The sequence below is a fragment of the Thalassophryne amazonica genome, chromosome 12, assembly GCF_902500255.1.
Source record: "Thalassophryne amazonica chromosome 12, fThaAma1.1, whole genome shotgun sequence".
Classification (NCBI taxonomy): Eukaryota; Metazoa; Chordata; class Actinopteri; order Batrachoidiformes; family Batrachoididae; genus Thalassophryne; species Thalassophryne amazonica.
Window position 1 is genome coordinate 65,152,383 of NC_047114.1, and position 27,462 is coordinate 65,179,844.

At 41.1% G+C, this 27,462-nt stretch overlaps 1 protein-coding gene across 2 annotated transcripts; it reads left to right on the forward strand.

The window, feature by feature from the left end:
* The first annotated feature begins 3,528 nt into the window (after window positions 1–3,528).
* Window positions 3,529–27,462, forward strand: eif4e2 (eukaryotic translation initiation factor 4E family member 2). 2 transcript variants are annotated; one of them, XM_034183356.1, is made up of 8 exons: window positions 3,529–3,655; window positions 9,190–9,301; window positions 12,865–12,999; window positions 13,306–13,410; window positions 23,831–23,983; window positions 24,059–24,199; window positions 26,173–26,249; window positions 26,339–27,462. In XM_034183356.1, exons 1-7 carry the CDS (start codon window positions 3,636–3,638, stop codon window positions 26,206–26,208), a joined length of 702 nt encoding a protein of 233 aa, XP_034039247.1. In that variant the 5' UTR covers window positions 3,529–3,635; the 3' UTR covers window positions 26,209–26,249; window positions 26,339–27,462. The 2 variants fall into 2 exon arrangements, with proteins under 2 accessions (XP_034039247.1, XP_034039246.1); XM_034183355.1 differs by having other exon boundaries at window positions 24,059–24,195.

Sequence of the window (27,462 nt, forward strand, 5' to 3'; positions counted from 1 at the left end):
ATTTTGCATTAGTTTTATGTTGCAGTGGCCATGTCTCAAGTCCACGCCAACTGCCTTCTCCATCTTCTTAATAAAGGAAAGGACAAAGTGTTGATGGTCACATTGCATTGAATCCAATGAAAACATGGTAGATTCATCCCATAAATAACAGGTGTAAAAAAAAATTCTATCATTCCATTTGCTGATTCAGGAATTAAGGTTTCACATTGGTATATTCTTGTTTTACACTATATGTGCCTCTGTGTACATGAGGATTAACACAGGTGCTAAGGTTAATGTTAGCAGACTAATGGGGAAAGGTTCATACGTCCACAATACTTTCTGTCCTATGGTTCTTTACATACTTCATTCATGGTAAATGCAGCGAGAGGATACACTACAACATTGAACTTTAATTAAATGCACATTTGAAATACTGCATAATTAAAGTTTCATAGTGTTTCACGTCGCTAATATTGCCTTGTATTTTTAATGTGTTTATGAGCTATGATAAATAAAGTATGGAAATATGAACCAGTGTTTTGTTCTGTGTAATTACTGCTTATTTTGTGATAATTGTTATTTTATGCCACTGCTTAATGCATGTGATCAACTCAAAGGTGCACTTGGACAGTGCATACTTCTGACAGTTCCTGTAAATATAGATTCAGAATTTGAGTCTACAGCTTTGTGACAAAAAGATATTTTAGTTCTAAATTCAGTGAGACATAGACATCATGTGATCGATGAAGTTAAAAATCTGAGAGTGATCTTTGATGCACTGTCATTTGATTTGCACATGAGAGAGACCACCAAGAATGTCTTTTTACACTTGCAGAAAATGGAGAACACTTGACCTGTTCATGGGTGATGCAGAGACATCAGCTCAGGCTTTTGTTTCCTCTGGAATTGTCCGTCTTTTCTGGCTTTCCACACTCTTGTTAGAAGTCTTCAATTGGTTTAGAATGCTCCTGCTGGACTTCTAACTAAGAAGATATCTTTAGCCTCACTTCATTGACTTTCTGTGCATGCAGGGCCAGATTTTAAGGTTCTGTTACTGAAATAAAATTTTGAATGATCAAGCATCCCAACCTAATGAGTTGAACTGAACCAAACCAAGCCTCCAGTATAGATAAGACATATGTTTGAAGCTGCTGTTGTTTGACGTGCTGTGACGCCTATAATGCCTTTACTCTCAATTCTTCAAGCTGCCTTTGTCAACTCTGATTTACATCATGGCTGAACAATGCCCGTTATTCCTCAGCACCCTTAGACATGAAGTCATTTGGATGAGAGGTGAAATCTCTTGGAGACCAACAAGAAGTCCAGCTAGTGTCAACAAGACTTCAAGATGTCTCCTTCCTCTTTGAGCAGATGGGATGAGATTATTAGTGAAATCACCTGCTGGAGTCGGTGGCTACAAAGAAAACCTGCACCCACTTGGTCCTTCCTGAAATGTCTTTGAACACCATTGCTATATGGCAATGGATCACCAAAAATGGAGGAGCATTCCTTACATATAATGCAGTGTGAAAAAGTGACATAATTCCACACACTATAGGAATGTTTTATTTTTGTTGACAGACTTTTCATATCACTCCTAAAATGTTCAAATTCTCTGCTGAACACAAACAGGCAGTTCGCTTTATCTTCACGTTAGATGGAGCATTAATTTGAAGATATTTTACTGCTTTCAGATGGAAGCTGCTCGGCCATCCACCTGGACGTGTGAGCACACAGGACCAATGACATTCGTCATCTGGCTGAAAACACCAGTTTGTCAACCAAGACCACACACAAGTGAAACCCTACAGTGTGCCACAGAGGAGACAAGTGGGTCCCAAGCCACAGCCAGACCCCCCCCCCCCCCCCCCCCCCCCCCCCCTGAAGTGGGCAAGAAAAATCAGAGCTCTCCTGAAGATGAGGAACAATCCACAGGCCAGGAGGAGGCAGTAGTAAACCTCAGACCCACACAGCTCATTCACAAATCTAATAAATAAATCAGAATTTAGAATACATTGAGCTTCATTTGTGAACTTTTTGAAGCTTGAAATTTGGAGATTCCATCTTACAGTGAGCAGAAACACGAAGACGTGTTCTTTGATTAGTTTCTGCTGATGTAGGGCATTAGCCATGTGATTATTTGATACGAAATTATCTCATATTTTGGATAAAAATCTCACAATCCTCTGATGTGCGTTCTGAATGTGTCAACCTTCATCTATATGCATTGCAGCAAAACATCTGCAAATGTGTGAATAGCTGTGAAACAGTCTCACGCAGTGTGTAATTAATGAGATTTTTAAATGTGTTAGTAAATGCATACTGAGACTTATGAATGTGTAGAGTGAATGTGTGTATAATCAGATAAATACATGTGTAAAAAAATAGTAATTACTAATTTGTTATGTTTATTGATGACTGTTATTACATTTACTAATATAGAATTACTTAAAAAAATTCAATATTTTGGTGGGAACATTTTGTGCATTTATGACTATTCTGGGGAATTTGTCAAATGAGCAGTTACTTCGGGAGACAAAGACAAAAAGTGCATTATGAGGGAGCATCACCTTTGACATTTTGTCCATATGTGGCATGTTTCCCTGAGCACAATCCACCATGCAGGTGCCTGATTGTGTACCCCAGTGGCAGGAGAAGGCCAAGAGGACAGCCCTGCTTCATCTGGCTGCTGCAGCAGCTAGATGGATAGTTAGTTTAGAGATGTGAGGATGGTCCGGATGTATACCTGGGTGGTTACTTTCCAGCACGCAAGGCAGTTCTGTGGTGTCATGGATGCAGCAAAGCATGGAAGCAGTGCAGGCTTCAAGACTTGATTTGTGTTTTAACAATGCTGAAAGATTCTGCAAACCTGGTGAACAGAGGTAATTGATTCCACATAGGTAGTATTTTCAGGAAATATATGGACTTATGAGATTCTGAACAGTAAAGTTGATGTTTCTGCTTATGCTCATCAGAACAAGAACATTGTGATTTCATATGATAGTGATGGCACACATTGCAAAATATCAGGCATGTAGAGAAAATATTTCTACTTTTAAAAAATGTGTCAATACAATATCTGAACTCACTTCCATATAAAATTAGCCAGTTTCCTATTTTATTCATTAGTGTTTAAAAATACATAAAAGTATTAAAGCACACATCATACAAATACAACAATAAAATAATAAAAACTAAACACTTATCCAGTATGATAAGTAAACAACAAATCGGATCAAAACAACAGATTGAGTCAAATGGTGGTGTTATAATAAGCATCATAATTTATCTTCTAGTAATTACATCTAGTGAGAACAATGTGGTCAGAAAGCTTTTTCATACACAAATAACTGTTTCTAACTCAGTCTTTATTGGTGTAAGCCAGTGAAATTTAACCTTGATAAGCCCCTGATCATTGACTGACCCCTACCAAGTTTTCAAAATGATAGATTTTGTGTTCTTTACATATCTTGGTTGAGCTACTGCAAAAACTGAGACGTCCCAGCAGTCAGCCCTGAGGTTTTCACTACGTTCTTCAACGTCACCCGTTGCGTGCGCGGATACGTGCCTCTCGTACGCGTCGTCGTTCCTGTCTGCAGAATTCAGGAGGTTGTGGTGGCATCCGACTGTGAGAAGCTCCCACCTGGAAAATAATGAACAACAAATTTGACGCGTGAGTAACGAAAAGTTTTCATGGAGTGTTTGTTGGAGAGCGCGCGCGCGCCCCTTTGCCTCTCATTCAAAGTGAGCGTGAAAGTGAAGAAAGCTGTTGCTTTTGAAATAAAAATATGTGTCAGTCTCTCTTAGCCCTCTGTGTGCGGTTATAAAACCATGTGAGAGCGTTTTGACTTTATATATCTGTGGATTTAAAAAATTAGCACCAAAAGAGGTTAAAGTGTGGCTTTGAAACGGCTGTAGCGTTTGCTAGCTTAGCCTGCAGAAGGCGACCAGGCCGCTCATCCTCGGTGTGTGAGTTGTGAGAAGGCTGGGTTTATCGGTTCTCTGTTCGGGACAAGAGGAGTCCAGAGTGATCAAAAAGTTAGCCAACTGCAAACGAGCTGCTTGTCAGACAGTTGAATTGCAGGCACGTACATCATGTATTGCTGTAGTTCAGTCAAGGAAGGCCAACTTTGACGATGGAAGAGCAGATGTTGATTTTATTTGGCACTGGTGCTACGGGTCAGGGTTCACAGATTTGTCGTATTATCTTTTAAAAATGGTTTATCTATTTTTTCCAGTTAAATATGTGTGAGACTTCATGTTAAATATCAAAGTCAAGGTTCATATCTACATGTATAGGCTTCATTAATTAATTAATTCCTTTTCTGCTGCTTCTCCTTGTGGCGATGGCAGTAGACCAAGCACTTCACCCCACACTTATCTATCCTCAGCCAAATCCTGTAACTCTTTCAGGCAGATCCTGAGGCATTCCCAAGCAATCTAGGAACTATAATCCCTCCAGTGTGTCCAGGGTCTTCCTCAGGGCCTCCTCCCAGTTGGCTGTGCCTAGAAGACCTCCCTAGAGAGATGACCAGGGGGCATCCTCACCAGATACCAAAACCACCGCAGCTGGCTCCTTTCACTGCAGAGAAACAGTGGCAGTACGCTGAGTCTCTCCCGGATAGCTGAGCTTCTCACCCTGTCCAGGAGTGTAAACCCAGATACCTGGCAGAGGAATCTCATTTCCGCTCTTTGTATCCGCTATTTTATTCTTTCAGTCATTACCCAAAGTTCATGACAGTAGGTGAGGATAAGAGCATAAATTGAGAGCCTCGCCTTCCAGTGTCGCAGTCACAATGGTCCTCACTTCTGATCAGTCCCCCTACCTTCACTGTGCATGAGTCATTTTGGAGCGTCTGCTGCGTTTTGCCGATTATCGCCTCGTTTCTGCTTAAAACTGCACTCCAGTCATCATCTATCTCAGCGCCAGATCTCTGACAATCATTTCCACATAAATTCAGCATTATTTCATAATAGAAGACCCGGGACCAATCAGAACGCAACTCCAGCGCGTCTGAGACTGACTCTGAGTCTGACTATCTACTGATCAAAGGAAATAATGTTATTATTAATAGAGCCCGACTGATATGAGCCCTTTTCAAAGTACTCACTATCGGCCAAAATTTTGCAGCTAGAACGCCGATAATTTCTCATAAACAGAACAGTTACTGAAATAATGTTTGTGTCAGCAATGTAAAATGCCCTTGCACCGTTTGTCCAGTAGATGGAGCTCTGACTCCATTCAACTGAGAGCTGCTTACACCCCTGCTTAAATGTGTTCATCACCGGCCCCCGTAGTTCGCAGTCACACTGCACTGATTGGCTGACAAAAGCATACAAGTAAGTTTATAAGGATCTATATCCTTATCCTGAACCTATATCTAAGCTGCAGCAACAAGAGGTACAAGATCAGATGTATTTCACAACTCTTTTTAAGGATATGTATTTTCTAATTTCACAAAGGTTTAATTCTTGATTGCATTTTTTGAACTTGAAAAGTCTTCTGTTAGAAAGTTAATCAATATGAGGACAAAGCTTCAGCTTTTAGCTCATACTTTTTTTGTTAAGGGTCCAAAAAAGAACATTTTATTCATAAAAAATAATGATGATAATTTATCGATTATCTGCATTTTTTTTCATCCAAATATCGTTATCAGCATCGGCCTCAAAAAATCCATATCGGTCGGGTGCTGATTAATAACCATCAGATGACAAAGTAAAACCCCTTAAATCATTCTAAAGTCAGTTTTAAGCAAAAATGAGGCGATAATCTGTTAATCGCTGCTAACACTCCAACATGACGGATGCGTAGTGAAGGCAGGGAGACCCATCAGACTGCGACCCCAGGTTCGCACATCAATCAATCAATCAATTTTTTTTATGTAGCGCCAAATCACAACAAACAGTTGCCCCAAGGCGCTTTATATTGTAAGGCAAGGCCATACAATAATTATGTAAAACCCCAACGGTCAAAACGACCCCCTGTGAGCAAGCACTTGGCTACAGTGGGAAGGAAAAACTCCCTTTTAACAGGAAGAAACCTCCAGCAGAACCAGGCTCAGGGAGGGGCAGTCTTCTGCTGGGACTGGTTGGGGCTGAGGGAGAGAACCAGGAAAAAGACATGCTGTGGAGGGGAGCAGAGATCGATCACTAATGAATAAATGCAGAGTGGTGCATACAGAGCAAAAAGAGAAAGAAACAGTGCATCATGGGAACCCCCCAGCAGTCTACGTCTATAGCAGCATAACTAAGGGATGGTTCAGGGTCACCTGATCCAGCCCTAACTATAAGCTTTAGCAAAAAGGAAAGTTTTAAGCCTAATCTTAAAAGTAGAGAGGGTGTCTGTCTCCCTGATCTGAATTGGGAGCTGGTTCCACAGGAGAGGAGCCTGAAAGCTGAAGGCTCTGCCTCCCATTCTACTCTTACAAACCCTAGGAACTACATGTGCAGACTAGTGTAGCGGATCACTCAGACTAGGGGAGTGCTGAGACCTTGATACTGGCTCAGCTCCTTCTTCACCACGGCAGTCTGGTGCAACATCCATGAAACATCAGACACCACCCCAATCCATCTATTAATCTCACCCTTCAATTTAGCCCCACTGGTGAACAAGATCCCAAGATACTTAAACTCCTGCACTAGTGGCAGTAACTCTCCCCTGATCCAAATGGGACAATCCACCGTTGCCTGATAGAATTTACAACCCCTGGCAAAAATTATGGAATCACCGGCCTCGGAGGATGTTCATTCAGTTGTTTAATTTTGTAGAAAAAAAGCAGATCATGACACAAAACTAAAGTCATTTCAGATGGCAACTTTCTGGCTTTAAGAAACACTCTAAGAAATCAGGAAAAAAATTGTGGCAGTCAGTAACGATTACTTTTTTAGACCAAGCAGAAGGAAAAAAATATGGAATCACTCAATTCTGAGGAAAAAATTATGGAATCATGAAAAACAAAAGAACGCTCCAACACATCACTAGTATTTTGTTGCACCACCTCTGGCTTTTATAACAGCTTGCAGTCTCTGAGGCATGGACTTAATGAGTGACAAACAGTACTCTTCATCAATCTGGCTCCAACTTTCTCTGATTGCTGTTGCCAGATCAGCTTTGCAGGTTGGAGCCTTGTCATGGACTATTTTCTTCAACTTCCACCAAAGATTTTCAATTGGATTAAGATCCGGTCTATTTGCAGGCCATGACATTGACTCTATAATGTTTTCACAGTTTTTGCACTATGGCAAGATGCATTATCATCTTGAAAAATGATTTCTTCATTCCCAAACATCCTTTCAATTGATGGGATATGAAAAGTGTCCAAAATATCAACGTAAACTTGTGCATATATTGATGATGTAATGACAGCTATCTCCCCAGTGCCTTTACCTGACATGCAGCCCCATATCATCAATGACTGTGGAAATTTACATGTTCTCTTCAGGCAGTCATCTTTATAAATCTCATTGGAACGGCACCAAACAAAAGTTCCAGCATCATCATCTTGCCCAATGCAGATTCGAGATTCATCACTGAATATGACTTTCATCCAGTCATCCACAGTCCAGGATTGCTTTTCCTTAGCCCATTGTAACCTTGTTTTTTTCTGTTTAGGTGTTAATGATGGCTTTTGTTTAGCTTTTCTGTATGTAAATCCCATTTCCTTTAGGCGGTTTCTTACAGTTCGGTCAGAGACGTTGACTCCAGTTTCCTCCCATTTGTTCCTCATTTGTTTTGTTGTGCATTTTTGATTTTTGAGGCATATTGCTTTAAGTTTTCTGTCTTGACACTTTGATGTCTTCCTTGGTCTACCAGTATGTTTGCCTTTAACAACCTTCCCATATTGTTTGTATTTGGTCCAGAGTTTAGACACAGCTGACTGTGAACAACCAACATCTTTTGCAACATTGCGTGATGATTTACCCTCTTTTAAGAGTTTGATAATCCTCTCCTTTGTTTCAATTGACATGTCTCGTGTTGGAGCCATGATTCATGTCAGTCCACTTGGTGCAACAGCTCTCCAAGGTGTGATCACTCCTTTTTAGATGCAGACTAACGAGCAGATCTGATTTCATGCAGGTGTTAGTTTTGGGGATGAAAATTTACAGGGTGATTCCATAATTTATTCCTCAGAATTGAGTGAGTCCATATTTTTGTCTAAAAATGTAACCGTTACTGACTGCCACAATTATTTTCCTGATTTCTTATAGTGTTTCTTAAAGCCAGAAAGTTGCCATTTGAAATGACTTTAGTTTGTGTCATGTCTGTGATCTGCTTTTTTTCTACAAAATTAAACAACTGAATGAACATCCTCCGAGGCTGGTGATTCCATAATTATTGCTAGGGGTTGTATTTTGAGGCCCAGTAAGGAGTGTGCCCCGTGTTCATGTAATGTTGGATGTGGTATTTTTTATTTTTTTTTTCCCTTGGGAGGCAGCTGCATGCTCTCCATTCTTATTTAAAGGAGTTGAAAAAAAACTGGTGCCCAGGAAAAAATAATGGGCACACAGGCCTAAGTCATCCCATGATGTTCAGAAATCACCACAGTAGTGATGTGGTGACCTTTTGCCTGTAGCAGCTTTTGAACTTTGGGCTATGACATTACGACTGAGTGGTAGCTGAGCAGGAATACCGTGTTCCAAGCTACAAGAACTTCATAATAAATTGCATCAAGACATCTTCTGTTTCAGATGAGCTGAGCCAGAGCAACACAGTGACTCTTGGATTTTGAGCATGCTCAAAATGCCATGACAGACTCCCAAATGTCCTGATAACAAGATTCATTTATTAATGACCACACAACTAGCTGGTAGAATTTGTTTGATAACAGGTCATGGAGAGTTGTGTTCGACTGAACAATACAGTCTCCTCTAGAATTCTTATCTTCTTAATTTCATGCCAGGCTCTCCCATGTGACACTGGCTTTAGTCTTGTTACTGTATGTGACATTGTATCAAGGCTTGATGTGTTTTGCTGTAATTGGTGTTTTCTGAGGCTTAATTTACAGCTCAGCTATGTCACAGCTTCAACAAGTGACATACAGGCAGTGACAGCACCTGTGCTGAGTTCATGAAATGATCAGGGTTTTATAGTGTTTATTGTGCTGAGACGAAGTGCAATAATTATCAGACTTTGAACCAAACTATCATTTAATTGAAATACAAATGAATTAATTTATGGTTTAAAATCTTTGGTCTGTTTAATTGCAGTCTGAAAGATGATGACAGTGGAGACCACGACCAGGACCAAAACTCACCGAAAGACGGTGAGAAGGAAAAAAATGACGACGAGGACAAAGAACAGATTTCTTCTAAGAAAAAGGTAAACATGTCAAAGAATAACTCAGGGTGACATCCTGACACCCTGACATGCATTCTCTGACTGTCAGGTTTTTACAAGCTTGCATAGGGTTAGGCAGGATGGGCTTAAATTTATATCACGATATAATTTTGAAGTTCATACATAATGGTGTGTATTTGGGGTCTCCAACCTTTCTGTGGCTGAGGGATGAGATGAGAAACAATATGAAGTGCTAATGGTTTTCTTAACACTCTTAACATCTCTTTAAATAAGACTGTTGGATTATTTGCTTTTCATCAACAACAATCAAGGAATCGAGATTGATATTTAAACACGAAAATTTTAATTATGAATTACCATAATCTCATTAATCTCAACATATCAATACTGTTAAGCATTACCAATTATTTTTATAATTCCATATATATATATATATATATATATATATATATATATATATACCCACATACACAAGGTTTGCATTAGAGGTTTTTGGCCATTGGGGAGGTGATGGTCTAGTGGTTAAGCGTTGGGCTTCAGACCAGAGGACCCTCGGTTCAAAACCCAGCCAGACCGGCAAATCACTAAGGGCCCTTGGGCAAGGTCCTTAATCCCCTAGTTTCGCTCGGTTTGTTGTGCGTGCCTTGTATGGCAGCACCCTGACATTGGTGTGAATGTGAGGCATAATTGTAAAATGCTTTTGAGCTTCGGATGCAGATGGAAAAGCACCATATAAATGCAGTCCATTTACCATTCAGTGCTGGGACATACTAGGTATTGAAAATGTGAGTCCCAGGGCCCAGCACTGAGTTCCAGCACCTTTTGTCAGCATATCCACTTCGCACGAGCAGCAAATTCAATCCACAGAGCTACTAATTTCAGGAGCTGTTTAATTGTGCTGTAGTGTGCAAAGAAAGGTGGCAAATGATGTCATAAAAGCAAAGTGTGTCTAAGATTATGGAGTTTTAGATTTAACAAAAAGCAGCAGAGGTGGTGGCCAAGTTGTTTGTGCACTTGGCTTCAGTGAGTAAGGTTCCCAGTTCAAACCCCACCCATGTCACATTTTTCCATGTAATGTGGAGTTGCGTCAGGAAGGACATCCGGCGTAAAACTTGTGCCACTTCAACATGCAGATCCACCTCAGATTTGCTGTGGCAACCTCGAGTGCAAACAAGGGAGCAGCTGAATTGACTTCCATTTATATTTGAAAAACAGAAATGTAAACAAAAGTAAATCCACGACCCTGTAGGGGTGCAGGCCTTTCGAAATGAAACAGGTATTGGGTCTAGTTATTCTTTTTGGACTTTCAGATTTGTCTGGAGATTTAAGTAAAGCAGAATCAAATAAAATAATTCAAGATTTGTAATTTTTTTTTATGTTGTAAGCCACAACGTGAGCCAGTTAATGTTAAATAAGATACATACTTCATATTTCATTATTTTGTGTTATATTTCATGACATTTGATGTTATACACAGGTCATAAGTAATGTTTAAAATATTAAACATATTAATATTAGATGCATATAGTGTTTGCTGCCGTGTTCAAAATTTACATATCAGTATATTTAACTTGTGAGTGACAAAGAGCTGCATTAGGCAATTTAACACCATGAGACATGTTGCTCCAGACCACTTTCTTTCTATTTTTTTTTTTTGGTCAATTTAAAAATTTTGATTTTGGTGCAAATTACGTCATTTCAAAAAGCATCACTCTCTACATTAAAAATCATCACATGCAACGTCGCTGTTCCGTGAACATCCCATCCGTGAACTCTTAAACCAATTCATATAAAATGTCAAATTAATAAGAAGTAATGTACTGTAATAAGTTGGTGGCATTGTCTTCTTAAATGCGCATGCAGTGGTCAGATCTCAGACTGGGACACAAATGTCATTGTACGCTTTCATTTTTAGGTTCCTCGATTTGAAGAAAAAAATAAGTTAACCCATTCTATTTATTCTTCCAAACTTTCTGGATGGAATGATGCAGGCTGGTTCGTTGTTGTATGCTGTCTACTCTAAGCGCACGCTACATATCTATGCTTAAAAACAGAGCAGACTGACCTCTCCTCCTGATAACAGACGAGAGAAACAAAACGAGGCATTTAAACATTTTAAATGTGTGTCCCGGCAACGTGATATATATTATATATTGTGCCCAGCCTTGTTGGTTTTGCATCAGAATGGCATAAACACGAACAATGAGTAGTCACTGTCTATTTTTGGAATATCCATTGCAGGTACCTCAATACAAAATTATAAAATGAAACAGCTGCTCTTTAGTTAGTGTTGCTGGAATAGAGGTTCTGTTGTGTTATGTCCAGTGGTGGGGACAGCTAAGCAAAAAGTCAGCTTCAATAACCGCTAATCCATCCATCCATCCATCCATTTTCTTACGCTTTATCCAGAGTTGTGTCGTGGGGGCAGCAGCTCGACTCCGAGTTCCTTCCGAGTGACCGAGCTCCTCACCCTATCTCTAAGGGAGCGCCCAGCCACCCTGCGGAGGAAACTCATCTCGGCCGCTTGTACTTGCGATCTCGTTCTTTCGGTCATGAGCCAAATGTCATGACCATAGGTGAGGGTCAGAACGTAGATCGATCAGTAAATCGAGAACTTTGCCCCCCTGCTCAGCTCTCTTTTCACCACGATGGTCCGATATAGCAACCACATCACTGCAGATGCTGCATCGATCCGTCTGTCAATCTCACGCTCCATCCGTCCCTCACTCGTGAACAAGACCCCGAGATACTTAAACTCCTCCACTTGAGGCAAGGACACTCCACCGACCAGTTCTCGACCAAAAAAGGCACCTTTTTTACGGTGGAGAACCATGGCCTCGGATTTGGAAGTGCTAATTTTCATCCCGGACGCTTCACACTCGGCTGCAAACTGCCCCAGTGCACGCTGAAGGTCCTGATTTGACGAAGCCAACAGAACCGCATCGTCCGCAAACAGTAGAGATGAGATTCTGTGGTTCCCAAACCGGACCCCCTCTACACCCTGGCTGCGCCTAGAAATTCTGTCCATAAAGGTAATGAACAGAACCGGTGACAAAGGGCAGCCCTGGCAGAGGCCAAATGTGCATACGTGTGCATACGTACTGGGTTAGGTCAAAGCACCTAAAGGTGTACACAGCGCTTGGCATGTAAAACATTGATTTTCCTTGAACACATCTAAGTTATGGAATGTATAAATTTAACTGGTTTTCTGTAGGTAACCCAGGTTAAATTCAACAAACACATTTTGATGTGATTTTCACATTCCACGTCACATGCTTTTGTTTATGTACCTTGAACATGGGCTCTGTGCATGTACACTTCATAGCTGTGAAGTGGCTTATTTGTTACCATTGTTTGCAGTTTCTTGTCAAAACTCTGCCCTTGCAAGTATTTTCTTCTTCTTTTTTGTATATGACCCCCTGGCTGTGTTGCCCCTTTAGGCTGATGTGGGCATTACAGGTCGTGGCTGCACCAAGTTAAGTTTGCAGGACAGGATCAAAAATGCGTGAAGAAAGCACATGTTCTGGTTGTGTAATTAAAAGCTGATGTATTTGTGTCATATGTTGCTCCCCTCCCTTCTGCAGATGGTGGTGCCAGGAGCAGGAGAGCACCCTCTTCAGTACAATTACACCTTCTGGTATTCCAGACGCACACCAGGGAGACCAGCCAGCACCCAGAGCTACGAACAGAATATTAAACAGATCGGCAGCTTTGCTTCGGTTTGTATAATTTGCAACACTTTGGACTTCACAAGAGTGGTGGCTCTTAGTTTTGTTCTTGTGGACCTCCCAAACTGCACATTTAATAAACTGGAGGAAAAAAAAAATCAAACAAAAGAGATTGAGCTAAACAGCTGTAAGTAGAGCAGGAATAATGGCAAATATGAAGTACTGGAGGTTCTTAGAGCACAATTGCTATTTGGTAGGGAACACTTTTTTTCACATTTTCGTTAGACCAAGTATGCTTATGTTGACTCTGCACTTGATCCCTTTCAGCATTTAATTGAAATATTTCTTGTCTTGAAGGTGGAGCAGTTCTGGCGTTTTTATAGTCATATGATTCGGCCAGGTGACTTGACCGGTCACAGTGACTTTCACCTCTTCAAGGAGGGGATTAAACCCATGTGGGAGGTTGGTACTCATTTGTTGCTAAATATATGCTTCAACCGCAACATTAAAAGTGAAACTAGGAGGGGGCATTCAGTATCAAAGCGCTGTATTTATATATATATATATATATATCGATCAATCAACTTTTTTTCTTGTATAGCGCCAAATCACAACAAACAGTTGCCCCAAGGCGCTCCACATTGCAAGGCAAGGCCATACAATAATTATGAAACACAGTCTACATCTAAAGCAACATAACCAAGGGATGGTCCAGGGTCACCCGATCCAGCCCTAACTATAAGCCTTAGCGAAAAGGAAAGTTTTAAGCCTAATCTTAAAAGTAGAGAGGGTATCTGTCTCCCTGATCTGAATTGGGAGCTGGTTCCACAGGAGAGGAGCCTGAAAGCTGAAGGCTCTGCCTCCCATTCTACTCTTACAAACCCTAGGAACTACAAGTAAGCCCGCAGTCTGAGAGCGAAGCGCTCTAATGGGGTAATATGGTACTACGAGGTCCCTAAGATAAGAAGGGACCTGATTATTCAAAACCTTATAAGTAAGAAGAAGAATTTTAAATTCTATTCTAGCATTAACAGGAAGCCAATGAAGGGAGGCCAACACGGGTGAGATATGCTCTCTCCTGCTAGTCCCCGTCAGTACTCTAGCTGCAGCATTCTGAACCAACTGAAGGCTTTTTAGGGAACTTTTAGGACAACCTGATAATAATGAATTACAATAGTCCAGCCTAGAGGAAACAAATGCATGAATTAGTTTTTCAGCATCACTCTGAGACAAGACCTTTCTGATTTTAGAGATATTGCGTAAATGCAAAAAGGCAGTCCTACATATTTGTTTAATATGCGCTTTGAATGACATATCCTGATCAAAAATAACTCCAAGATTTCTCACAGTATTACTAGAGATCAGGGAAATGCCATCCAGAGTAACGATCTGGTTAGACACCATGCTTCTAAGATTTGTGGGGCCAAGTACAATAACTTCAGTTTTATCTGAGTTTAAAAGCAGGAAATTAGAGGTCATCCATGTCTTTATGTCTGTAAGACAATCCTGCAGTTTAGCTAATTGGTGCGTATCCTCTGGCTTCATGGATAGATAAAGCTGGGTATCATCTGCGTAACAATGAAAATTTAAGCAATACCGTCTAATAATACTGCCCAAGGGAAGCATGTATAAAGTGAATAAAATTGGTCCTAGCACAGAACCTTGTGGAACTCCATAATTAACTTTAGTCTGTGAAGAAGATTCCCCATTTACATGAACAAACTGTAATCTATTAGACAAATATGATTCAAACCACCGCAGCGCAATGCCTTTAATACCTATGACATGCTCTAATCTCTGTAATAAAATTTTATGGTCAACAGTATCAAAAGCAGCACTGAGGTCCAACAGAACAAGCACAGAGATAAGTCCACTGTCCGAAGCCATAAGAAGATCATTTGTAACCTTCACTAATGCTGTTTCTGTACTATGATGAATTCTAAAACCTGACTGAAACTCTTCAAATAGACCATTCCTCTGCAGGTGATCAGTTAGCTGTTTTACAACTACCCTCTCAAGAATCTTTGAGAGAAAAGGAAGGTTGGAGATTGGCCTATAATTAGCTAAAATAGCTGGGTCAAGTGATGGCTTTTTAAGTAATGGTTTAATTACTGCCACCTTAAAGGCCTGTGGTACATAACCAACTAACAAAGATAGATTGATCATATTTAAGATTGAAGCATTAAATAATGGTAGGACTTCCTTGAGCAGCCTGGCAGGAATGGGGTCTAATAAGCATGTTGATGGTTTGGATGAAGTAACTAATGAAAATAACTCAGACAGAACAATCGGAGAGAAAGAGTCTAACCAAATACCGGCATCACTGAAAGCAGCCAAAGATAACGATACATCTTTGGGATGGTTATGAGTAATTTTTTCTCTAATAGTCAAAATTTTGTTAGCAAAGAAAGTCATGAAGTCATTACTAGTTAAAGTTAATGGAATACTCAGCTCAATAGAGCTCTGACTCTTTGTCAGCCTGGCTACAGTGCTGAAAAGAAACCTGGGGTTGTTCTTATTTTCTTCAATTAGTGATGAGTAGAAAGATGTCCTAGCTTCACGAAGGGCTTTCTTATAGAGCAACAAACTCTTTTTCCAGGCTAAGTGAAGATCTTCTAAATTAGTGAGACGCCATTTCCTCTCCAACTTACGGGTTATCTGCTTTAAGCTACGAGTTTGTGAGTTATACCACGGAGTCAGACACTTCTGATTTAAAGCTCTCTTTTTCAGAGGAGCTACAGCATCCAAAGTTGTCTTCAATGAGGATGTAAAACTATTGACAAGATACTCTAACTCCCTTACAGAGTTTAGGTAGCTACTCTGCTCTGTGTTGGTATATGACATTAGAGAACATAAAGAAGGAATCATATCCTTAAACCTAGTTACAGCGCTTTCTGAAAGACTTCTAGTGTAATGAAACTTATTCCCCACTGCAGGGTAGTCCATCACGGTAAATGTTATTAAAAAATGATCAGACAAAAGGGAGTTTTCAGGGAATACTGTTAAGTCTTCTATTTCCATACCATAAGTCAGAACAAGATCTAAAATATGATTAAAGTGGTGGGTGGACTCATTTACTTTTTGAGCAAAGCCGATAGAGTCTAATAATAGATTAAATGCAGTGTTGAGGCTGTCATTCTCAGCATCTGTGTGGATGTTAAAATCGCCCACTATAATTATCTTATCTGAGCTAAGCACTAAGTCAGACAAAAGGTCTGAAAATTCACAGAGAAACTCACAGTAACGACCAGGTGGACGATAGATAATAACAAATAAAACTGGTTTTTGGGACTTCCAATTTGGATGGACAAGACTAAGAGACAAGCTTTCAAATTAATTAAAGCTCTGTCTAGGTTTTTGATTAATTAATAAGCTGGAATGGAAGATTGCTGCTAATCCTCCGCCCCGGCCCGTGCTACGAGCATTCTGACAGTTAGTGTGACTCGGGGGTGTTGACTCATTTAAACTAACATATTCATCCTGCTGTAACCAAGTTTCTGTTAGGCAGAATAAATCAATACGTTGATCAATTATTATATCATTTACCAACAGGGACTTAGAAGAAAGAGACCTAATGTTTAATAGACCACATTTAACTGTTTTAGTCTGTGGTGCAATTGAAGGTGCTATATTATTTTTTCTTTTTGAATTTTTATGCTTAAATAGATTTTTGCTAGTTATTGGTGGTCTGGGAGCAGGCACCGTCTCTACGGGGATGGGGTAATAGGGGGATGGCAGGGGGAGAGAAGCTGCAGAGAGGTGTATAAGACCACAGCTCTGCCTCCTGGTCCCAACGCTAGACAGTCACAGTTTGGAGGATCCCAAAAAATTGGCCAGATTTCTAGAAATGAGAGCTGCTCCCTCTAAAGTGGGATGGATGCCGTCTCTCCTAACAAGACCAGGTTTTCCCCAGAAGCTTTGCCAATTATCAATGAAGCCCACCTCATTTTTTGGACACCACTCAGACAGCCAGCAATTCAAGGAGAACATGCGGCTAAACATGTCACTCCCGGTCTGATTGGGGAGGGGCCCAGAGAAAACAACAGAGTCCGACATTGTTTTTGCAAAGTTTCACACCGATTCAATGTTAATTTTAGTGACCTCCGATTGGCGTAACCGAGTGTCATTACTGCCGACGTGAATTACAATCTTACCAAATTTACGCTTAGCCTTAGCCAGCAATTTCAAATGTCCTTCGATGTCGCCTGCTCTGGCCCCCGGAAGACAATTGACAATGGTTGCTGGTGTCGCTAACTTCACATTTCTCAAAACAGAGTCGCCAATAACCAGAGTTTGATCCTCGGCGAGTGTATCGTCGAGTGGGGAAAAACGGTTAGAGATGTGAACGGGTTGACGGTGTACACGGGGCTTCTGTTTAGGGCTACGCTTCCTCCTCACAGTCACCCAGTCAGCCTGCCTTCCCGACTGCACGGGGTCTGCCAGGGGGGAACTAACGGCGGCTAAGCTACCTTGGTCCGCACCGACTACAGGGGCCTGGCTAGCTGTAGAATTTTCCACGGTGCGGAGCCGAGCCTCCAATTCGCCCAGCCTGGCCTCCAAAGCTACGAATAAGCTGCACTTATTACATGTACCGTTACTGCTAAAAGAGGCAGAGGAATAACTAAACATTTCACACCCAGAGCAGAAAAGTACGGGAGAGACAGGAGAAGCCGCCATGCTAAAACGGCTAAGAGCTAGTAGCTACGCTAAGCTAGCAGATTCCCAAACAGGGAATCCGACACTAGACAGGCTGTGGAGCAGCACAGGTAACGCACGACAACAGTGCTAAAATAAAATAAAAATCCACTAGACAGGCTGTGGAGCAGCACAGGTAACGCACAACAACAGTGCTAAAAAATAAAATAAAATAAAAATAAAAATCCACTGGACAGGCTGTGGAGCAGCACAGGCAACGCACGACAACGGTGCTAAAACAAAATAAAAATCCACTAGACAGGCTGTGGAGCAGCACAGGTAACGCACGACAACAGTGCTAAAATAAAATAAAAATCCACTAGACAGGCTGTGGAGCAGCACAGGTAACGCACAACAACAGTGCTAAAAAATAAAATAAAAATAAAAATCCACTGGACAGGCTGTGGAGCAGCACAGGTAACGCACAACAACAGTGCTAAAAAATAAAATAAAATAAAAATCCACTGGACAGGCTGTGGAGCAGCACAGGCAACGCACGACAACAGTGCTAAAACAAAATAAAAATCCACTAGACAGGCTGTGGAGCAGCACAGGTAACGCACGACAACAGTGCTAAAACAAAATAGAAATCCACTAGACAGGCTGTGGAGCAGCACAGGTAACGCACAACAACAGTGCTAAAACAAAATAGAAATCCACTAGACAGGCTGTGGAGCAGCACAGGTAACGCACAACAACAGTGCTAAAACAAAATAAAAATCCACTGGACAGGCTGTGGAGCAGCACAGGTAACGCACAACAACAGTGCTAAAAAATAAAATAAAAAAAATAAAAATCCACTGGACAGGCTGTGGAGCAGCACAGGCAACGCACGACAACAGTGCTAAAACAAAATAAAAATCCACTAGACAGGCTGTGGAGCAGCACAGGTAACGCACGACAACAGCGCTAAATAAAAATCCACTGGACAGGCTGTGGAGCAGCACAGGTAACGCACGACAACAGCGCCCAAAAAAATAAAATCAAAATCAAAATCCACTGGACAGGCTGTGGAGCAGCACAGGTAACGCACGACAACAGTGGTAAAAAATAAAATAAAAATCCACTGGACAGGCTGTGGAGCAGCACAGGTAACGCACGACAACAGTGCTAAAAAATAAAATAAAAATCCACTGGACAGGCTGTGGAGCAGCACAGGTAACGCATGACAACAGTGCTAAAATAAATAAATAAATAAAATAATAAAATAAAAATCCACTGGACAGGCTGCGGAGCAGCACAGGTAACACACGACAACAGTGGTAAAAAATAAATAAAAATCCACTAGACAGGCTGTGGAGCAGCACAGGTAACACACGACAACAGTGCCAAAAAAAATAAAAATCAAAATCCACTGGACAGGCTGTGGAGCAGCACAGGCAACGCACGACAACAGTGCTAAAACAAAATAAAAATCCACTAGACAGGCTGTGGAGCAGCACAGGTAACGCACGACAACAGTGCTAAAATAAAATAAAAATCCACTAGACAGGCTGTGGAGCAGCACAGGTAACGCACAACAACAGTGCTAAAAAATAAAATAAAAATAAAAATCCACTGGACAGGCTGTGGAGCAGCACAGGTAACGCACAACAACAGTGCTAAAAAATAAAATAAAATAAAAATAAAAATCCACTGGACAGGCTGTGGAGCAGCACAGGCAACGCACGACAACAGTGCTAAAACAAAATAAAAATCCACTAGACAGGCTGTGGAGCAGCACAGGTAACGCACGACAACAGTGCTAAAACTAAATAGAAATCCACTAGACAGGCTGTGGAGCAGCACAGGTAACGCACAACAACAGTGCTAAAACAAAATAAAAATCCACTAGACAGGCTGTGGAGCAGCACAGGTAACGCACAACAACAGTGCTAAAACAAAATAAAAATCCACTAGACAGGCTGTGGAGCAGCACAGGTAACGCACGACAACAGTGCTAAAACAAAATAAAAATCCACTAGACAGGCTGTGGAGCAGCACAGGTAACGCACGACAACAGTGCTAAAACAAATAAAAATCCATTAGACAGGCTGTGGAGCAGCACAGGTAACGCACGACAACAGTGCTAAAACAAAATAAAAATCCACTGGACAGGCTGTGGAGCAGCACAGGTAACGCACAACAACAGTGCTAAAAAATAAAATAAAATAAAAATAAAAATCCACTGGACAGGCTGTGGAGCAGCACAGGCAACGCACGACAACAGTGCTAAAACAAAATAAAAATCCACTAGACAGGCTGTGGAGCAGCACAGGTAACGCACGACAACAGCGCTAAATAAAAATCCACTGGACAGGCTGTGGAGCAGCACAGGTAACGCACGACAACAGCGCCCAAAAAAATAAAATAAAAATCAAAATCCACTGGACAGGCTGTGGAGCAGCACAGGTAACGCACGACAACAGTGGTAAAAAATAAAATAAAAATCCACTGGACAGGCTGTGGAGCAGCACAGGTAACGCACGACAACAGTGCTAAAAAAAAGAAAAAAAAAAAAGAAAAATAAATAAAAAAAAATAAAATAAAATAATAAAATAAAAATCCACTGGACAGGCTGCAGAGCAGCACAGGTAACACACGACAACAGTGGTAAAAAATAAAATAAAAATCCACTAGACAGGCTGTGGAGCAGCACAGGTAACACACGACAACAGTGCCAAAAAACAAAAATCCACTGAACAGGCTGTGGAGCAGCACAGGTAACACACGACAACAGTGCCAAAAAACAAAAATCCACTGAACAGGCTGTGGAGCAGCACAGGTAACACACGACAACAGTGCCAAAAAACAAAAATCCACTGAACAGGCTGTGGAGCAGCACAGGTAACACACGACAACAGTGGTAAAAAATAAAATAAAAATCCACTGGACAGGCTGTGGAACAGCACAGGTAACGCACGACAACAGTGCTAAAAAATAAAATAAAAATCCACTGAACAGGCTGTGGAGCAGCACAGGTAACACACGACAACAGTGCTAAAAAATAAAATAAAAATCCACTGGACAGGCTGTGGAGCAGCACAGGTAACACACGACAACAGTGCTAAAATAAAATAAAAATCCACTAGGCAGGCTGTGGAGCAGCACGACAACAGTGCTATAAAATAAAAATCAAAATCCACTGGACAGGCTGTGGAGCAGCACAGGTAACACACGACAACAGTGGTAAAAAAATAAAATAAAAATCCACTGGACAGGCTGTGGAACAGCACAGGTAACGCACGACAACAGTGCTAAAAAATAAAATAAAAATCCACTGAACAGGCTGTGGAGCAGCACAGGTAACACACAACAACAGTGCGCCATTGTGGGCCGTCCTTAAAGCGGTAGTAACACTCCTTAATCTCTGTGAAGCCCATAAAATTTTCACCGAAAGCCATGTGAATTTTCCGAATGGTTTCCAGCTGCCTGTCTCTAACAGTTTCTGAAAAAATTGTGATGGAACAAAGCCCAAATCATTCCGCCATTTCTTCGCAATGAAAAAACGACAAGAGGGCTGGACCAGTGCTCACTCAAAGCCTGCCCACAGGCGAATGACGCAACCGACAGGCGTGAAAAAACTCATGGATGCGCACGAAGGTTCAAGCTTGGCTGACGTAAAAACATATGAATCAAATCCATATATTTTTTGCATAAAATAAAAAGGTCAGATACTTTTCTCACAGACCTCGTGTGTGTGTGTATGTATATGTGTGTGTATATATATATATATATATATATATATATATACATATATATACATATATATTATTGCACTGGAGTATAAGTTGCACCTTGTTTGTGCATTGTCAGTTTTTTAATTTGGGATTTTTGTGCATTGTTGAAATGTACTTCTTATTATTGGCATTTATTCTGTTATTATTTTGTTTTGTTTAGTGCTTTGATTCCTGGGAAAGTCCTGTATAAGTAGTCAATTATTTTTATTATTAATGATTGTGTGATTTCTTCCCCCCCAAGATATGTCTTAGGTCCTCCCAAACTAGTAAAATAAATAAATAAATAATATGACTTGTACTCTAGAACATAGGTGTCAAACTGATTCCAGAAAGGGCCAAGAGGGTGCATGTTTTCTTTGTAACCAGAAAATATGGTACATTTCTCTGTAACCAGAAAATATGGTACATTTCTCTGTCAAAACCCAAAGTGCCCCATCTTGAAAAGTGAAGTTTTCAAAACCTGACTTTTTAAAGGATGTCACTACAAATTTAATTGCGTCTATTCCAGACACGTGGAGTTGCATCAGTGTGGGTGTCAGACTTAAAATCTGTGGCAAATTAACATGTGAATCCATAATGTCATTTGAGAGTCAATAATTGAACTAATGAGTGTTTTTGGGACAGAGTTTAACTTAAAATGTTCTTGTAAGAAAGCAAAGGAAGTGAGGAAATTGGACAGACTAGAATACAGAGTGCAGTGTTTTCTTGTTTCACTGGTCGTGGTTTTATGGTACAGCGTTGCAGAGAAAACTCTTGTTGAGCAACTATGTTCTCTATGGCAACCTTCAGCCAAGATTTTACATTGTATTTTTAAAAGCAAAACATTTAAGTCTAGACTTGGTTTGCTAGAATGTATGTGGTCTTAACGTGCAACGTGCTGTGGCCATTCTATTTCTTAATAATGATTTTTATTTTCATTTATATAGCACCAAATCACAACAGAGTTGCCTCAAGGCACTTCACACAAGTAAGGTCTAACCTTACTAACCCCCAGAGCAGCAGTGGCAAGTAAACGCTCCCTCTGAGGAAGAAGCCTCAAGCAGACCAGACTCAAAGGGGTGACCCTCCGCTTGAGCCATGCTACAGACATAAATTACAGAACAGTTCACAGAAACAGAACAATTCACAAAACAAATATACAGGAAATGCTGTTGGTGCACAGGACAGGAGGGTCTCCAGCACAAATATCATACCCATCTCTGGATGGAGCTGCACCTTAAACAGAGAGAGAAAAAAAAACCCAGAATCAGGCATCAGAAAGACAAGAAATACTGTATAATTTGCCAACATTAAACACCAAGAAAAACACGAAATACTAAGGTGATCGCCGGCCACTGTCTAAGTTTCACTGAAAGACCCAGAATTTAGGTAAAGTTGAGGCTGAGGCACGCTCCGTTTCCTAATAAATTGAATTAAGAGTAAAAAGCGTAGAACTGTACTATGCCAGTATGCTAGCCATACGAAAGGGAAAATAAGTGCATCTTAAGTCTGGACTGTTTCTTTCTCTTTTTGCTCTGTATGCACCACTCTGCATTTAATCATTAGTGATCGATCTCTGCTCCCCTCCACAGCATGTCTTTTTCCTGGTTCTCTCCCTCAGCCCCAAACAGTCCCAGCAGAAGACTGCCCCTCCCTGAGCCTGGTTCTGCTGGAGGTTTCTTCCTGTTAAAAGGGAGTTTTTCCTTCCCACTGTAGCCAAGTGCTTGCTCACAGGGGGTCGTTTTGACCGTTGGGGTTTTACATAATTATTGTATGGCCTTGCCTTACAATATAAAGCGCCTTGGGGCAACTGTTTGTTGTGATTTGGCGCTATATAAAAAAATTGATTGATTGATTGATTGATTGACTTGAAAGTCTCCACAGAATCTGACTGTTTTATTGATGCAGGGAGATCATTCCACAGAACAGGGGCAAGATAAGAGAAAGCTCTGTGACCCACAGACTTCTTATTCACCCTAGGGACACAAAGTAGTCCTGCACCCTGAGAATGCAAAGCCCGGGCCGGTACGTAAGGTTTAATTAGGTCACCTCAGTAGGGAGGTGCCAGTCCGTGAACAATTTTATAGGCTAGTAGCAGAACCTTAAAATTTGATGTCACTGGGACAGGAAGCCAGTGAAGAGATGCCAAAATGGGTGTAATGTGGTCAAACTTTCTGCTTCGTGTCAAAAGTCTGGCTGCAGCATTTTGAACCATTTGGAGAGCCCTAATGCTGGACTGCGGTAAACCAGAAAATAGAACATAGCAGTAATCCAAGCTATAAGAGACAAACACATGAATCAGGGTCTCAGCATCAGCCATAGACAGAATGGGACGAATCTTCGCTATATTTCGCAGGTGGGAAAAAAGCAGTCCTAGTAATATTTCTAATGTGGAGGTCAAAGGACAACATAGGATAAAAAAAATTACTCCCAGACTTGGTTATGTTGGTGAAAACTGATTATGACTCCCAGATATATTTTGTGTTCAGGATGATGCCAATAAGATGGGTGGGAAATGGATCATCCGCTTGCGAAAAGGTCTCGCGTCTCGGTGCTGGGAGAACCTCATTCTGGCCATGCTGGGGGAGCAGTTCATGGTGGGCGAGGAGATCTGTGGAGCTGTGGTGTCTGTGCGTTTCCAGGTACATCCACCTGTCACACTACCTGTTTTAAATCACTCAGGCAGGCTTTCTCTAATTCCATATTTCTTTTCCCAGGAGGACATAATCTCTATCTGGAACAAAACAGCAAGCGACCAGGCCACCACGGCCCGCATCAGAGACACACTGCGCAGAGTCCTCAACCTGCCCCCCAACACCATTATGGAGTACAAGACACACACAGACAGCATTAAGTATGTATGTTTCATCCTTTTATTATCATTTTTTCCTCTCTGAACCTTTCCCTTTTATGCATGCATGTATGCTCGCAAATTTCACAACAATATTTTCAAACAGTAAAATGGAAAAATGGGTCGATTTTTGAGGTTCATTCTGTTTTTACAAGTAGTATACAGAATGAACTTGTCAAGACTGATCAGCTGTGCTTTATACCTGGCTGATGTATTAAGCTTTTCTTGCTAGTTTTGATTTGCTGGGAGTGGGGGTGGGAACCCACACCCCAAAATGGCTAACCCAAAGTCAAGCATGCATGGCGCACAAGTAGTCATGTCCAGCAATTGGTTGGACAGTGGTACAATTTTTGTAATTTTGCCTCTGGACACCATCACAGTTGAGTTGAAATGAAACAGTCAAGATTTGCTTGTGGTGTAGATTTTCAGCTTTAATTAAAAGGATTGAATGAAAATATTACATTAACTGTTGCCTCATGGTGACAAGGTCCTGTGAATCGCTTCTCACCTGCTCCTTTCTGTGTGGAGTTTGCATGTTCTCACTGTGTTTGCATGGGTTCCTTCCCGGTGCTCCAGCTTGCTCCCACTTCCAAAGACATGCAAGCTAGATGAACTGGGAATGTTTGTCTGTCTATATGTGACCCTGCTGTAGACTAGCGGCCTGTCCAGGGTGAACCCCGCCTCTCACCCAATGATCTGTGGGATAGGCTCCAGCTCCCCTGTGACCCTTAATTGTATTGAGCGTGTGTACATAATGAATGAATGACGTTTATGAAGTCCAAGACTTATTCATTGACTTGGAAATGTTCATGTATCCATCCCCTGACTTATCTCAAGGAAACCGGCTGTAAAAGTGTGATTGTAATCCTAATATTCAGAATATATTTCACATTTCACAACTTTTTTTGGAATATGTTGCAGGCCTTACATGCAGGAATTGGTGTATATTAACAAATGATATGATGCTGATGACACAAAACATGAAATATCTTGGGTTCATACTGTCTGCAATGAAATGAAAGTAAATATAAGGATGACTCCGGCTTTTATTTATTCAATTATTTTTTATTTTCTATGTGTTCCCAACTTTTTCTGATTTGGAGTTGTAAATATCAGCATTGTTGTTTAATACAGTAAAACTTGCCTAAATCGCCATCATATAAACCAGATACTCGCACTCACAGGACAAAAGCCCCAATGCTTTTGTGTGGTTTTCCATGTAATAAACACTGTATATAATGGATTTTGTTTAACGGATTTTCGCTCGCATCGGAAAAAACATCCTGTCCGATCGCAATGCATTTTCATTAAAAACCCCTCGCGTGTACCGGACAGAGCAGTCTGGACGTGCACAAGTAACGGAGGCAGGAAATGAAGTTCAGCACTTACACTCCCCAATTCCAGGAAAGTAGTTAACTGTATTTCGGCAATTAAAAGCCTGGCTGTTTATTTATTGTTTTCAAACCGTGTTTAGAACTGGTGCCTAAATGAGGCCGGGCGTATTTCAAGACTGGTGATTATTAATAAAATGCTGCTTGCTGCCTGCACTGTAACAGGTTGACCTGCATAGCACAACTAGTGAGTAAAGCCACCAAGACACCCATTCAGTTCTTAAGGAGTTACAGACTTCTCTGGATCTCCTTGATGAAACTGTACACGGTGCAGCTTTTGTCTCTTGTCACCAGACAGCTCCATGGTGGACAAGAACAGTGAACGATTTTCTTGAAATGTGAACTTTCAGCTAGAGTACATTTTGGTTAAACCCGTTGCAGTAAAGCTTATCTACAAGCATATCTTAATTGTTTGATTTCAGCGCCATTGTGGTTGTCTACAGAGAGAAAAATGACAAAATTGATCATTGTCCAACTGTTAATGGACCTGACTGTATTTTCCAGAATTCCACACCGTTTCATTTCCATTTCAAAATAATATGCACTTATTTATGTCCCTGACAACGATCGGGCCCTTCTTTGTTAACAGAGCCTGGGAAGACTTCCATGGTCTGGTGAATGCTAGCGGTGGCCGTTAGCCCTCCGACACAGAGAACATCAACAACGGTACGACACATCACACCGGTGCACTTTAAATTCTCTGATCAACTCGTTCTGCCGCCTTGTGCTCACATTTACCATCCTGTCATGTGCAGGTGTGTGAATGTAACGTGTCGGGGAGTGACGAGTCCTGGGAGGACGACTCTGCACGGATTGGCACGGTGTAACCTAAAGGCAGAGCGATCACCAGGGAGGGAGACGAGAAGATCATTCCCGCTTTCTGTCAAATTGGAACCGATCGGACAGCCATTTTCAGCAGAACATCAGAACCGAGCTGACGTGCGATATGAACATTGTCATCACCCAGAGACCGCTGACAGGTTTTCAGGTTGTGTCATATTCACGTTTGTCACCAGATGGAGGCATTGCCGCTGTTGTTTGGTGATCTGTTCAATGACTGTTGACGAAGTGTACCTGGCGGAATACAACACAACCAGTATAACAATATTAGAGCTGATTTTATTATGTAACATAACATCCCACTTCCCCTCTTTTGAAGCAACAGTGTTTGTTTTATCGGGACTCAATCAGGCTTACGGGTAAAAATTTATTTTATGACAGTGCTGTATTTTAACTGCAGTTCATTTGAGCAAGAGTTATTGTTATTATTATTATTATTGTGTATTTGTAAATATAGTCCACTTCAGAGATGACACAAATGAACTAGTAAAAGATTCTTCATCTATGACCTGGAAGTTGAATCCTGAAGGATGAGGTGTTCAGAAAGGAGCGGAAAGCTGCCTGTATCGCTGTGCCTGTCCTCCAGCCCGACCTCAACCATGTGTCACTCCTCCTGACACTTTGGGCTTTTCTCTGACCCTTTAAAGATCCCATAGGATGGAGCTCTGCTTTAATATCCTCAGCATGGAAGAGATGTTTAAAAACAGAAAAAGGTTTGAACACAGTGAGCTTGTTGTACCTCTTGGCCTTCATGGCTTGTTTGTTTGTTTTGTAGTCCAAGAAATGAAATGTTGAAGAGGGTCTGTTACAGACTTTAACTGTATGGATCATTTTGGTGGTAACATTAAGGAAACATTTGTAGTTGTTACAAAAATTGTCCATGGCAGACTTAAAAAAAAAACAAAAACAAAAAAACAAAAGAAGCTGTGTGCTGATGGGAGCACACGTGTCAGATGTCCACCTGATGGATTATTTTTACAGTAATAAATGCCAAATTGGCTTCTGCTGCTGAAATGTGGTATCACTTTCAGAAATGAAG

Coding starts and splice junctions, on each gene's coding strand:
- eif4e2 (XM_034183355.1), top strand. CDS start 3,636: ATGAACAACAAATTTGACGC. Junction 3,656..9,189: donor ATGAACAACAAATTTGACGC/GTGAGTAACGAA, acceptor GTTTAATTGCAG/TCTGAAAGATGATGACAGTG. Junction 23,984..24,058: donor TGGTGTCTGTGCGTTTCCAG/GTACATCCACCT, acceptor TTCTTTTCCCAG/GAGGACATAATCTCTATCTG.